This window comes from Pundamilia nyererei, unplaced genomic scaffold (genome assembly GCF_000239375.1).
Source record: "Pundamilia nyererei isolate P.nyererei 1_Seehausen unplaced genomic scaffold, PunNye1.0 scaffold00124, whole genome shotgun sequence".
NCBI classification, from domain to species: domain Eukaryota; kingdom Metazoa; phylum Chordata; class Actinopteri; order Cichliformes; family Cichlidae; genus Pundamilia; species Pundamilia nyererei.
In genome coordinates this window covers 452,632-466,695 of record NW_005187525.1, presented here as the reverse complement: position 1 = coordinate 466,695, position 14,064 = coordinate 452,632, and the positions used below count along the sequence as shown (strand labels likewise).

At 43.6% G+C, this 14,064-nt stretch overlaps 1 protein-coding gene across 1 annotated transcript in view; it reads right to left on the bottom strand.

Moving 5' to 3' along the window:
* Positions 1 to 218: 218 nt before the first annotated feature.
* Positions 219 to 14,064, bottom strand: part of herc1 (HECT and RLD domain containing E3 ubiquitin protein ligase family member 1) — a 93,337-nt gene continuing 79,491 nt past the window's right edge. Inside the window, exons 56-65 of the mRNA XM_013913298.1 lie at positions 11,260 to 11,429; positions 9,792 to 9,930; positions 9,277 to 9,446; positions 6,131 to 6,300; positions 5,722 to 5,887; positions 5,542 to 5,618; positions 4,148 to 4,400; positions 2,878 to 3,030; positions 1,730 to 2,035; positions 219 to 850 (exon numbers count right to left, since the gene is read on the bottom strand). Of these exons, the coding sequence (XP_013768752.1) occupies positions 665 to 850; positions 1,730 to 2,035; positions 2,878 to 3,030; positions 4,148 to 4,400; positions 5,542 to 5,618; positions 5,722 to 5,887; positions 6,131 to 6,300; positions 9,277 to 9,446; positions 9,792 to 9,930; positions 11,260 to 11,429 (1,790 nt within the window). The 3' untranslated portion in view covers positions 219 to 664. The remainder of the gene's footprint in view (positions 851 to 1,729; positions 2,036 to 2,877; positions 3,031 to 4,147; positions 4,401 to 5,541; positions 5,619 to 5,721; positions 5,888 to 6,130; positions 6,301 to 9,276; positions 9,447 to 9,791; positions 9,931 to 11,259; positions 11,430 to 14,064) is intronic.

Here is a 14,064-nt window from a genome sequence, read left to right as displayed (position 1 = left end):
GTGCAAAAAAATAAGGAAATGGGAAGGAGGGACTTCCCAAAGCGCCGCGTCACGAGAATCTGTTTCACCTGCTCGGGTCGTTATTTTTTTCCAGTTTATTTCTTCCTGTCACACAGTGGCATTTGTGATATTTTGTACTTCTCACATAAATGAATCCATTTATGATGACGGGTTTTTCTTTTTACCATGGAAATAGCCAACTCCAGCAACAGAACAAATCAATTATGCAGCATTTATTGTCAGGTCTTTTATATGGTTTGGGAAACTTGGCATAGGCAATGAAAACAATAAATATGACATTTTCCCTAATGTAGCATTTTACACAATGTACAATGTGTTTCTTTCTCCACAGCTTGCTTGATAAGGTTCTATACACATTTCCAAACAAATAAACATATCTCCATTCAGAAGCCCTGAAAATGGGATGTGCACAAAAAAAGATAATAAAACACTAAATGCATTTCTCGTATGAATTTGTGTCAATAAAAACTGCTAATAAACCACAAAGAGAAATGAAAAGTTGTGCTGTTTAATCGACATAAAACAGATTAGAAAATGGCCCATCTGCTTAAGAGTTTCCTACGATGGTGCGGTTTGGATAATACTGGCTGTTCCTGCTCATTTCTGCCGAGTTTATTTGTGTGCGTGTGAAGAACTGCTTGGATCAGTAGTCAGTGTCAGAGCCCTCGGCATTGTCCACGTTTCGGGAGAGCATGTAGTTGTCCATGTCGATGGAGCGGCAGTTATTGATGGCGTAGCGCAGCCTCTCAGCCATGACAGCCTGGCTTGAGTACGGAGGCAAGCGCAGCTGGAAGAAACATGTCTGAGAGGTGGGCAAGCTGTCGTAGGGCTGTGGAGGACACACAACAAATTCCAAATTACTTAAACCTCAGTGATGGTTTTTGGTGGCGCTTCTCAGGCCACTATTATAGATCTTGGTTCGCTGGCACAGTATGTTAAACCAGTCATCACTAATCTGGGAGTTAAAATAGAGGCAAATCTTAAACTTGAAAGCCAGGTCAGAGCTGCTGTAAGATCTAGCTTTGTTCATTTGAGGGATTTAGCCAAAATAAAGCCGTTCTTATCGAAACAGCATTTTGAGACAGTAATCCACGCCTTTGTTACTTCAAGGCTGGATTATTGTAACGCACTTTATTGTGGGGTTAGTGCTGCAGCACGTCTTTTAACTGGAACAAAAAAGTTTGAGCACATTACCCCAATTTTAATTTCACTCCACTGGCGACCTGTACGTTTCAGGATTGTTTTTAAAATTCTCTTATTTGCTTTTAAATCTCTTGATGGCCATTTTTCAATTTTGTGCTTCTACTTTTTACACTAAAGTTGGCTGATAATTTGGTAATCTAATTCAATTAAGCTCATTCAGGAAGTTCAGCTTTGACTATTTCAAATATTTTTAAACACTTTAAATTTCCAGCATTCACACTGCCAGGAAATGCAAAAATATGTTATCCTACACTCATAACGATAGTTAATAGTGTCCTGAGTTACGCAGCGGTCCATTGAAGATGGGAGAACAAAAGAACCAAAATGCCCCCAGATTAACGTAGACTGAGGTCCTCTGTCTCTGAACTGCCTCATCCAGAGAAAAGTTATTTTCCCTGCTCAGCTCATTGCCAATAAACCATCCTAAATATCACTTCGATTCCCCAGGGATTTAAGGAAAATAACTGGGCATTTTTTCATGATGACAATGCACCGCTCTACTTACCCTGTCCACCTTCATGATCTGAAACCTCTGGGAGATATCAGCTGTGTTAGCAGGGAGCCTCGAGCGACCTGAGACAAAGCGCATGAAGAGGACACGCTCCTCGTTGGAGAACTCCTCCAGGGTCTGCCAAAACCACTGCACCAAGGAGTGCTGTTCATCCACCTCTCTGTAGCGCACCACCTTCTTGAGCACATCGCAGCAGATCTCCGGCATGCCACAAACCATCTGCTCCAGCTGCTTGGCAGTGAGCAGGGACAGTAGCGGCACCGGCACGATCCACGACATGCCCTCACGCACTGCTGCCACCTGGGAGAGATGAGCCCACAGGAGAAGACTTATGTCCGTGTTAAGGCCAAAGTCACGTTTTATCTAACGGTCAGATCAGCTAAAGAGACGTTCTTGTTTGTTTCCAGTCCTGCACACAGCTTGCTGTTATTAGGGTTTCCATGTTGAAACAGCAGACAAACACTGTGTTCCTGTATCTGGATCATCTGTTCATTCCCCTGTGAATGCTCAGTGGCTAACAACTGGTGACTGAGAAGTCCTTAGCCAACGACGTTTTGAAACAGTATGACCAAGACGTACAAGTTCAGTTCAATTTCATATGACCCAAATAAACTCCAAAGGAAAGTCAAGTCAAAATGCTTCTCAGACGTCTCTCCGAAGTCTCTACTTACAACCACAGCTATGGCCAATAAGTGGGTCTTTGACCCAACACAGCTTTAAAACACTTCCACACGCGCTTCTTTTTTATGACTTTGAAGTTAATCCATGTTTTTAATAAACACATATTTATTTATTTTTTTAAAAAAAGAAAAAAAAACACACTGTGAAAAGAGTCAACATCGACGAGCTCGTCCTGATGTCTCTAAACAGGAAACATAAAACACTGAGAATCTGACTCCATCCAATCTGAGGTAAGATAGTAAAATGTTACTATTTCCATATCATTGCATGGTTTGACTTACAATCGCATTTGTTGCCCAAGGCAGTGATCTGATTGGTCAGATCTGTTTATTCAGATCCAGAAAACTGGAAAAATGGAGTTTGTGCTGTTGTACTGAAGAGGTGAGTCCGAAAAATATTTTTAATACACAAAATATTCGCATGGATTTGACATGTCTGGTGTGTAAAGGCCTTTTCTGTACCTGACGGTCGATTTCATGCAGTCTGTACTCAATAGCTCTTTCCACATATTCCTTCCTGTTGGAGAAAGTGAGAGGGATGCTGTTCCCTCCTGGGATAATGGGGACCATTTTACCATCTGCACTCTGCCCGACAAAGGAATCCAGAGGAATCATCTGCAAAACAAACACAAAAACTGTGAGTACTGGCAAAGAGCTCACTGAGGTTAGAGAACTTCACTTCATAAAGAAAGGACCTGTGATGGAATTACATTAATGATTTAAAAATATACCTAAAATCTCCACATCTCTAAGTCCTAAATAATAAACCTTGGGCCCTGTGGATCAGTGACAATTAATCTTTGTCCCCAGATCTGAGTTTGATAAGACAAACTGCTGTTTTTCTATTTGAACACGTAGTTAAAAAGCAGTTATGTCCATGGCCTAAAAGAAGCGGATCAAAATGAGGCTTTGTACTAGAATATGACAATTATATTATCAAAGAGAACGCATTAGAAAGACAAACAAAGCATAGAATACAAGTCAATAACGTCTGCAGTCATGGTAAATAAAGGCCACCATAAGGTTTTCTATAAAAGCTTTCCACTAAATCTAACAACCGTTCATTGTTCTGTTCATTTATTCATTTCATCCAACGCATGAAAGCTCATGTGGCAGAAATGAGCTCTCATCTGCAGCGTCTTTTCTTCAGTATTCCTCTCCTCACCCCCATCTGGCTCCTCCTCCCTGAGCCTGCTGGAGGTTTCTTCCTGTTAAAAGGGCATTTTTCCTTCCCACTTTCGCCAAGTGCTTGCTCATAGGGGGTCTTTCGATTGTTGGGCTTTCTCTGTATTACTGTAGGGTCTTTACCTTTCACCCTATAAAGCCTAGAAGCGCAAATCAGTCTGTGCATAACTATATATTGCTCTGCCCATGTCGAATGTCGGTTGGAAAGATTTTAGATATTGCCCAACGTTAGACAATACCCAGCCCGCTTTGCCAATGTAGCCGCTCCCCCGGCCTAATTCCAGGTTGGACCCAGGTAAGCCTGTCTCAAGCAAAGTAACATTACACAGGCATATTTCAACTGTTCTTAAATGTAGACATCTGCTTTTTCTCTGTTGCACTAAAAATGAACCAAACATTGAATTTAATGTGCTATTAAACAACCCCAGTTAACACTGCTGAATGAATGGATGTGTTTGTGGCTGCTGGCTTGCTTTAGTGTGGTTTCAATATTTAAATGTCTAAGTATAATCCTCACACGAACATACAATCAAAATGCTTTTCTAACCTCATGGAAATTATCCTCCGTGATGCCGCTGTCTTCAATGTGAAGAATGCTTTTGAGTGTCTGCACATAGAGCAGGTCCACTTCCTCCAGGTCCTCCAGCAACAAGGGGATGCAGCACAACTGCTTCCAAACCAAAGGAGCCAAGTGCAGATCCAGGGGCTTCTTGGTGCGGATGGCTACCCCCATAAGAATACCTAAGAATTTAAACTGGAGCATGTGCTCATCCAGGCATGCTGACGGGTTGAGGAGGAATCTATCAAAATCAGAATCAGAATACTTTAATAATCCAGAAGGAAACTATGTGGGTTTCAGTTGCTCCAAGGCAATAACAGTAACAGACTAGACTATTACAAAGTTTACACATTTAAGAAATAGCACAATATACACGCATACAAATCGCTCAATTATACATATGAAGAATATTATAGAGGTGAAATGTATATGATTGACATTTGACTCTAACCTGTGAAACTTTGTCATTCGTTATTTTACTGTAGAGCGTGTGCAAAGGGTGTAATTGTTGCAGTGTGTACGGCGTATTAGATGGAGGAGTTCCACAGGCAGGAATGATTTCCTGTGTCTCAGTCCATGCTCCTGTGACTGGCTAGCAAGTCATGCAGTGTGTGGGAGGTGCTGTCCATCACTGTCCTTATCTTGGACAACAGCCACCTGTCAGAAACACCCTAAGAGAGTCCAGCTCCATCCCCACAACATTACTGGCCTTGCCGAGCAGTTGATTGAGTCTGTTGGCATGCTGTCCCAGAATGCAACAGCATAGAGGATGGCACTGGCCACAACGGACTCGTAAACAATCCTGAGGGAGTGGTGCAGCTCTGGATACGGCTGTAGGTGGCTGAGCATTCACTGCAGTGTCGTAAACAGCCACCAACATTACAAGGGTAAATTCCCTGATCAAATAATACGGCCCGAGTCTTTGATTGTTATGTTTGTTTCTTAACAAGAACAGCAAGCCCTCTTCCTTTCTGCTTACCGCTCGTGGCGCTGTCCCTGTGGAAGCCACACTGTCCACTGGAATACCCCGGTGCATCCGTGATTCGGTGAAACACATCAAGCTACACTCACGATATTCCCTCTGACTCCGTGTCAGCGCTGTTAGCTCGTCCATCTCGTTTGCTAGCAACCGAACGTTCCCCAAAATAATCGACGGCAGACACGCTTTGAAGCCTCCGCTGAAAAATGTGGAACGCTTCACGAATTTACGTGTCATCCTTGCGCAGAGACCATGCTAATCTTCCCTGTATCATATCCAGTTTAGCGCATGCCATCAAAGAAATGTCTTTCTTTTATTTCAAACAAAGGATTAGTTACTCTCTTAAAGTCCTACAACTTCCAACACATTAACTGACCTACATGTTTCATTAAGGTCTTCTCACCTGTCTCTGTTGTAGCCAACCTCTGCTGTGGCATTGGGAGATGGGATGAGCAGGTCCACAACTCCTGTCTCCAACTCCTATGGATAGATATGCATGACAGTGAAGAAGTAGTAGCTCTATCAGACATCCAGTAAACAGCTGGAATAAAATTTGTTCTAACAAGTCCAGATGTTTACATACCTGACACATCTCTGTGATGGTGTCATCAAAGACCCCTCCTGCATCGTCAGCACCTTCTCCAACTAGTTTGACCTTCCAGGCTCTTGAGGGAAGTCGGAGATCTGAAGCATTCAACTTTACAACTTGCCGAGCAATCTGTACAAAGATTGGTTTACACTTCCGACCTCTGCAGAGTTCAAATGTGATGGAAAACCAAAGTGAAAAGGAAGAAGGGGATTTTAAGTTTACCTTTAAGCACAAAATTATATTTATAACATCAGTAGCTGATGAAGTAGTTATGCATCTATTTTTTTATGCAGTACAACAATTCCACCCTGGAACAGTTTAAAACAACCATTAAAACCTTCATACCAGTGGTGAGTGTATGGAAACCTCTGACTGCAGGCTAAAAACAGTTACCAGTACTGACCGTGTGGAGATGCGTTTGACAGTGATCTGGGGACCGTAGTTCTTGCCCTGCACCATGGTCTTGCCTATCGACCGCACCATAGGCAGCGTATACACTCTGGGAGCCAAAAGGGGCCTTAACTGGCCCTGGACGATTCCCCAGGTACCGGCGTTGTAATGGGAGGTACAGCTCTGCAGAATTAAAATGACATTTAGTATTTACTAATTAAGAGGAGCCCCAAATCTTTTCCCTACATTTGTGCAACGTCTAAACTATAGGGAAGAAAAAATCTTTCCAATTAAGATGTAACATAGTAGTCCCCTTTCAGTCCATACAACACATATAGTTTGGGATATCACGCCCCTGCATGTTGTGGCTTAAGGCACCTCTATTCGTGCCCTGTGATGACACATATAGACTTCTGTGATCACATTGATCCTGCAGTTCTCACACTTCACCTGAGCGTAAAAACTGAGGGGATGCCGAGTTGGGCTAGCTACTGATAGTTAGTGCTGCTGTCTGCTGGCATGAAGTCAGTTTAACTGCCTCGTTGGTGTTAGCCTCCACTGTTCAGTTGGTGTGTGGGCTTCCCACAGAGTGGAAATTTCAAGTGTCCTTGTGCAGCACTGTTGCTTTGCATTTTGGCATGAGTACCAAACCAAAGCAAGCAAAGCAGAAATCTTCTGTTTCTCCCGTCCTAATGGGTGCTGTTTGCATGACCAGCATGAGGTTGCCCTGTCTGACTGTGGACTTACCACGCCGGGAAAAGTAAGCCTGTGTATGTTGTTGCCAGCTCCAGGGCTCGACCCTGGAAAGACGGAGAAAGTGCTAGAACGGCTGTTGCATTGCAATACCCTCGCTAGGGTTCCAGCTTTTCCAAATCTGAAGATGAGGAGTATCTGGTCGATGTCTCTGCAAATATCTGGACTGACTGAGGATGAACCACGCGGGACCACTGGCTAGCCTCAGCGGACGCTCACCAACATGATGACGTGCTGGACATCAGCTTGGGCATTCATCGACATTCTCATGGATGAACAGCAGAGCCTGTTGTCGGCTCAGTGTGCCGTCGCTGCTCCACTTGCAGGCCAAAACAACATCTCTGTTTTTTCCACGTTTCATCACACAGTGGAGAAGCTCAGAGTGGAAAGGCCATCTACAAATCTCTGGCAGTTTGTGGAGTTTTTCCTTCCAGCGAAGCTGACAACAGAGTACAACTGCCTTCCAGTATTCCCAGACTTTGTCTCCGAGCTAACCACTTCACATGTGTCAAGCCACCGTCTTGGGTTAGGGAATCCCCAGTTATGGACAGTATTTAGAGCTGGACAGCACAAAGAAGGCTGGCTTAGCCAACCCGCCTCCTACGGAATGGCTGTAGCTGGTAAATTTACCGTTTACATTTCTGGAGGCATCCCCATTCCACATATATGGTGTAGCTGATCCCGCATCTCTTCCATCCAAGCACTGTACATGCTCTGCATCTCAGCCCGACAAGATTTATAATTCTCAGCCGGGCGCCCATGCCATGAGCTCAGTCACTGTGATACAGTCGCACCAGGCGATGTACCCGGTGCAACTTGGGTCCATTGTTTTCCCCAGACAACTACTTCTACCTTAATAAGAACCAAGTAAAAAATGGAATACATCCTCCGTGCCCTTTGTGGTGTGCTCCCTAACAGAGAGATGGCTTCAATAATAGTAGCACATCTGACCTCAGATAGGGACAGTGCTATCTACTTGGATGAACCAGTATCTGTTGTCAGGTCATTTGAATCTGAACTGAGGAAGAAGCAGACGGCAGCTTTGCGTGATATCATTCCCAGACATGACACAAATTCCAAGTTCGCAGTTTGGTCTCGCAGGCTAGCTGTTCCTCTTCCCACCGCCGAGAGCAGACCGACTGCTGCTAATGTGGGTGTACCACCAGCAAGAGCCCAGCCTCTGGGGTAACTTCCACGCCAGTCAGCGTGGAGCTAAGGTCCACCTTTGGGCCCCAACGCCCAGGAGAAAGACGTCTCAGTCCTCCTAGCTATGGGATTGAGTTAAGAACTGCAGGGAGATGCCAGTTCCCCTATCTGGTGCTGCCCAAGAGGCACTCCTTAAGTCACAAACCCCCCTGCGCACAAAAATATATTTTTGCTGTTTCAGGTTGTAATTCCTAGTTCGGACTTGTCAGATGTTCAGGTGACCACAACAGGTAATCCCACGTTTCTCACCCTCATCAGAGAGTCTGAATTTCAGTGCAGCACAGGCTGCACACCAATCAGTGAGAGCTCCCTGCCGTGTTTCAAGCTCTCAACTTTCTTTGTCCAGTTCAACAGTGGTCTGTTACACAACGCCCAGACAGGGGCACGTACCCCTTGACTGTTAAACCTATCTCAGTCTCTGCTTTCATGATTTAGTGTTCATTTTCTGTCTCCGAGAGCCACACATGCTGGGGCTGGACTTTCTCTCCAGGCAGGAACCCCAGAGGGGGGAATGAATATTACACCCTTTACTAGTGGCCAGTTGTGGGATCTGTTTGTCGAGGTAAAAGTAGACCTTTTTGCCTCCAGGTTGAAGACTTACTGCCCTCATTCTTCTCTGCAATTGACCACGACGCAACCATTTCCATCGGAGGACTCTGGACAAGGGGCCACCAACCTACTGAGAGGTCAATTTCACCAACTGCCTCCAGGACAGAGTGCTGACTTTTGGCTTGTGTCTGACACACAGTGTTTCTACAGTGTGCTGAGGAAGTCACAAAGCGTGACTGAGACAGGGGGGTGTTAATTTAGCTGTATATTTAGGTGACTGGCTCCTTCTAGTGCAGTCAACACAGGAAGTGACAACACAAATGTCAGATTTTAAGATGCAATCCGAGCTTCATAATAAACACCGAAAAGTGTGTACAACATGCACCTTTTCTGGGTTTATGCCTGAACTCAATCACCTTTACAGCCTTTCAGTTATGAGAGTGAAGGTGTTCAGAGCCTGGACTGTGCCTTCAGTCACTGAGGCTGGAGATGCAAACCAAAGGAAAGACAAATCTAAGTTTAGCCATTTTCTTCTTCTCATTCTGTTTTCAGCTTGTTACAGTCAATGTGTTAGAGGCACTAAACTAACAGTATTTTTCCAGAAGCTGTTTCTGTAGTAGATAAAATACATTTATTGTAGTCGTTGCCCACCTGGTTGTTAGGGCTGAGGTTGAGTAGTCTCCATGACGAGTACATGAGGTCAGAGAAGTGGTAGAGGAGCCGCAAACGGGCCCTTACTGCCTCGATGCTCACTTCTTTAAGCCCACTGTACTGAGGAGGCACTGCTGCTGGCAGGCCAAGCTGAAGAGGTACAGATGAGCCTGAGGAAGATTAGAGTGAGATATGATCACCCTGAACACTGAGAAGTGTGGGAAGAAAAGTCGACTCATTCATGACAAAAGTTACATTAAAGAGATTTTCTGCTGTCACAGTTATGCTAATTATTGTTTGTTGTGGCAGCCATCCAAAGCTCTGTCTCTAATCCCTTTGACATATTTTCTATGTGATGTGGTTTATAAGGCAGGTTTCTAAGCACAATACATAAAAATAAAACCATTACGCTCTGGTATTTTGTACGTTCCAGCAGCACAGCAGGAAATCTGATATCTGGGAGAAAGTATCAAAATATCAGGAGGCATTATGTGAATTTTGTGTGTCTGTGTAACCTGGTGCTCGAGGCGGCACAGAGGGAGCCGTCCACGCTGCACTATGACAGCGTCCAGCAGAGATCTGATGGATGTTCTTGGCCTGCAGCGTTGTTACCAGTGTAGGTTCTCTAACATGGTTGGTGTGTCCCAGACCCAGCTGCACAACACAGTCATAAGTCAACATTTAACATTGTATAACAGCTCAAGATCAATTCTGAAAATAAATCAAACCTGACTGCCAGGAATGCAAACAATGCAATGTTAGTATTACCCTGCTGATGATGTGTTGTTGCAGTAGCAATCCTGCACAGTATGAGACGCACAGCAGGAATTCTGCTTAGACTCAGTGATACCGTAGCACTCTGGATCTTTTGTTAGTCTAAGACAGCTGGCTGAGCGTTTTGTGACTGCTGGACGACAGACGCCCCTCACCAGTTGCACACTCAGATTTGTGGAGAACCTCGTGCTAAATATCTTGCAGATGACCTGATTCTGGGTCCTGTGCGAAGCAGAGCAGCTAATCGCTGCTACAACTGAAGGGGTGGCTGTAGCTCAGGTCATCTGCTGCGTTTGATCCCTGGCCGCTGTATGCCAAATATCTGTGGGCAAGATACTAATTCCAATGCTCTCCAAGACACTAGAAAAAGTTCAAGTTCTATAAAGCGTTATATAAGAACTAGTCCATTTACCAGCCTGGTTCTGCTGAAGGTGTCGTCCTGTTAAAAGCGAGTTTTTCCTTCCCCCTCTCACTAAAGCACTTGCTTGTAGAGTTTTGTTGAGGTTTTCTGTGTTTGGATTATTGTAGGGTCTTTACCTCACTATATAAAGCACCTTGAGGCGACTGTGTTGTGATTTGGTATATAAATAAAACTGAATTCAACTGATCTACCAGTCAGTGCAGAGGCCAAGGATGGGCCAAAGACTTCTCTTAGGAGCTTTGAAACACTGAGAGAGTCCCTGCTCATTGGGGGCAACTCATTCTTTTTCTTAGCATTTACAGACCAATCTCAAAATGATCATTTACTAAGAGTTTAGAAAAGGCTATGACTAAGCAGATTACACCAGTCTTAAACAAAGACAGTGTGCTGGAGACATTTCAATCTGGGGCTCATTCTGTTCTTTGAGTGTCCAGTGTCATTTTAATGCAAAGTGACGCTGGAGAATATTCTGATGTGAAACGCTACGTTTGATACCGTCCACCACCATACTTTCCTTGACAGGCTGAAACATTGGGGTGGTGTATCTGGTTCTGCTTTGGAGTGGTTCACATCATATCTGTCTGAATGATACTTTTCTTTGGCTGCTTCTGAGTCCTCGTCCTTTTATCTTAGCTACTGTGTGCCACAAGGCTCTCTATGTGTGTAATAGAAGATAGATGACAAGGCTACATTTTCAGTAAATCCATTTACTTCAAATAAGAAAAGCAGCAAACAGTCTTATTGAGACTTTGACACGTATGTTCCCACAAGCACTGTATGCATGTTACCTGTCCCTCCGAGTTGCTGCCCCAGGTGTAAACATCTCCTGTGGAGGAGAGTACCAGAGTGTGTTCAGCTCCTACAGCGACATCCTGGATGTGGATCCCTGAGAGACCTGGTACCTGTTGGGGCCGGTTGTGGTTCCTGGCTCGACCCTCTGGCAAGCCAATTAGGCGGTCTTCAACAAAAAAAGGTAAAAATATATTTGAATAATATGGCACGGAAAAAATCTCACTTTGACTTCATGGTGAAAACTCAATTGTGTAATTGTCATAATCAGTGTTAAAACCACTAATGGCCAAATCTAAATATCACACTCATTTTAATATGTTATATAATAAACTACTGTTTTCACTAGCATTCATTAATATGATTATAGATTATTGTGTTATTAATATCCCGTATAAAATAAGAAAAATGGGACTGAGGGGTTTGTGGGTTTCAGTTTTGTCTTATGGAGTTTATAGAGCACCATAATGTCACTAACAGAGGTTTCTATCTCAGGCGTACAATATTACTTTTGCATTAATACCATCAATGTGGTTTTTGCACAGTCACATTTAGCTTTGGGTAGTGTGCAGTCACAGCTGTTTCATCTCACTGCTGCATTTTAAATGTAGAAAAAAACACGGTCATGTTGCTCTAAACCATAGGTGTCAAACTCTGGTGGCCTGCAGCCTAATTACATTTGGCCCGCGAAGCCAAACCAAATGGCTATTAGAGCTGGCCTGCTGGTATCATACAGCTAATATATATATTGTTTAGTATTAAGCTTTGCTTGTTCCATATTCAGTTTTTCAGCTAAACTTGTTTGAGTCCATAAGAAAAGATTCATTCTCATATCTGGAGGAAGATTTTGTTTTTCAATAAATATTAACGTTAGCCCGCGACTTTGTTCCAGTTTGAATTTTGGCCCACTGTGTGTTTGAGTTTGACACCCCTGCTCTAAACAATAGAAAGACAGTACTAAGAGTACTTCTATTAAACCTGTGGGCTTCTGCAAATACTTAAATACTGTGACCAATGACAATCTTTTAAGTCACATACTTTAAAGTATGTGACGTCACCCTGGGGCGTCAGTGCGCCCCAGGGTGGCTGTGGCTACAATGTAGCTGCCATCACCAGTGTGTGAATGTGTGCGTGAATGGGTGGATGGATGACTGGATATGTAAAGCGCTTTGGGGTCCTTAGGGACTAGTAAAAGCGCTATATAAATACAGGCCATTTACCATTTACATACTGACCACCTGTTAAAGAAACTGAGGCTGAAGTTGGGGTACTTTTTCACAAACAGATGATTTCTCTCCTGCTGCCATCCTCCGGGTTTAAGGTATCGTTCATCAGCCCTCCTGCTCACTCTCAGTTTATCATGAGGCATTAAGATACCTAACTGGCTGTAAACCTTTAACACATCAACATTCTTTGGCTGATTGGTATATCTATAAATCATTTTCTGGTTTTCCATTCGATTCACTGTTCCATCAGTTCGTGCAGAGCTTGGAAAAAAGGCCTCCTCATTTCCTGCCCTGTCATCATGGACCACATTACAGCGCAGCTCTCTCAGATGGCATCGCTTGCAGAGTTTAAAAGATCTATAAACGACTTTATGAATCTGTCACTGGGAATTTTTTTATGTGATTTTGTAAATCTTGGACAAGTTTCACCATTTTAGTATGCTTGTCTGAAACAGATCATGTAATGAGAAAGGGAGTCTCAAATAAAAATGAAATAAAAATAAAAGCCCAGGTATTAGCTAATATGGGCGACATGGCAGTAGGGCTGCCACGATTAGTCGACTAGTCACGATTACGTCGACGACTGATTTAATAGTCGACGCGTCGTTTGAAGCTTTGTAAGATCACAAAAGACGCAGGAACAAGTAGCAGGATTTAAGAGTGTAATAACGGACTGAAACAGAAGATGGCAGCACTGCATGTACAAGGATGCCAGCTGCCGTTAAACCCCGAAGGTCAAGGTCAGATTTATTTATATAGCACATTTTCAACAGCCGATGCTGCACAAAGTGCTTAACAATAACAATAAAATTAAAAACTACAGTGTAATACGAAGAAGAAGAAGAAGCAGCTCTGTCCCAGAATTCATAGCGCGGCCCAGTGTCACTACCCGATCCGTACCGGAAACCCGATCAGTACCCGCATGCGCAAATCTTACGTCACTTCCTCTCTTTGCCAACATTGCGACATTCAATATATTTGACTGATACGGTTAGCGCCCAGTTAGCTCCTAGCATTTCTCAACAGCTCTGCCTCCTTTTCGACTGCCCGGGACATTTAAACAATGAATAATCCGTATACAAAGAAATTCATGCTTTTCTCCTCAACAGAGAGCGTCCCCCGATTGAGCAACAGCGCCGTAAAATAAGAAGAATGGCGCCTAATTACAGAGTTAATAATGCAGACTTTGTAATATCTCACGTGTAGATTCATCAGCCAGATGAAGTGTTTACTGACAACTGACAGTGATAGCGCACATCATCATCACTATTCCAACAATCCTCTCCTCACAGACAAGCATAAACACACTCGACTATCACTAAATCAAATTTAACACACGTTTGTAATGATGCCAATTCAGTTTATAATAGGGTTTATTCGCTCGGTCAGCAGGTGGCGGTATCCTCGTACACTGGGGAGTAAACTGCCATTAAACGAACAGAAGAAGAAGAAAACATCTGCACATGCGCAGTACGGATCGGAGAGTCCTGATCCGTAACTTTCTTTTTATTTTTCGTTTTTGTCTACATTGTACTGAAATGCTTCATTATTGCAAACATTTTAAGATATACTTGTTAT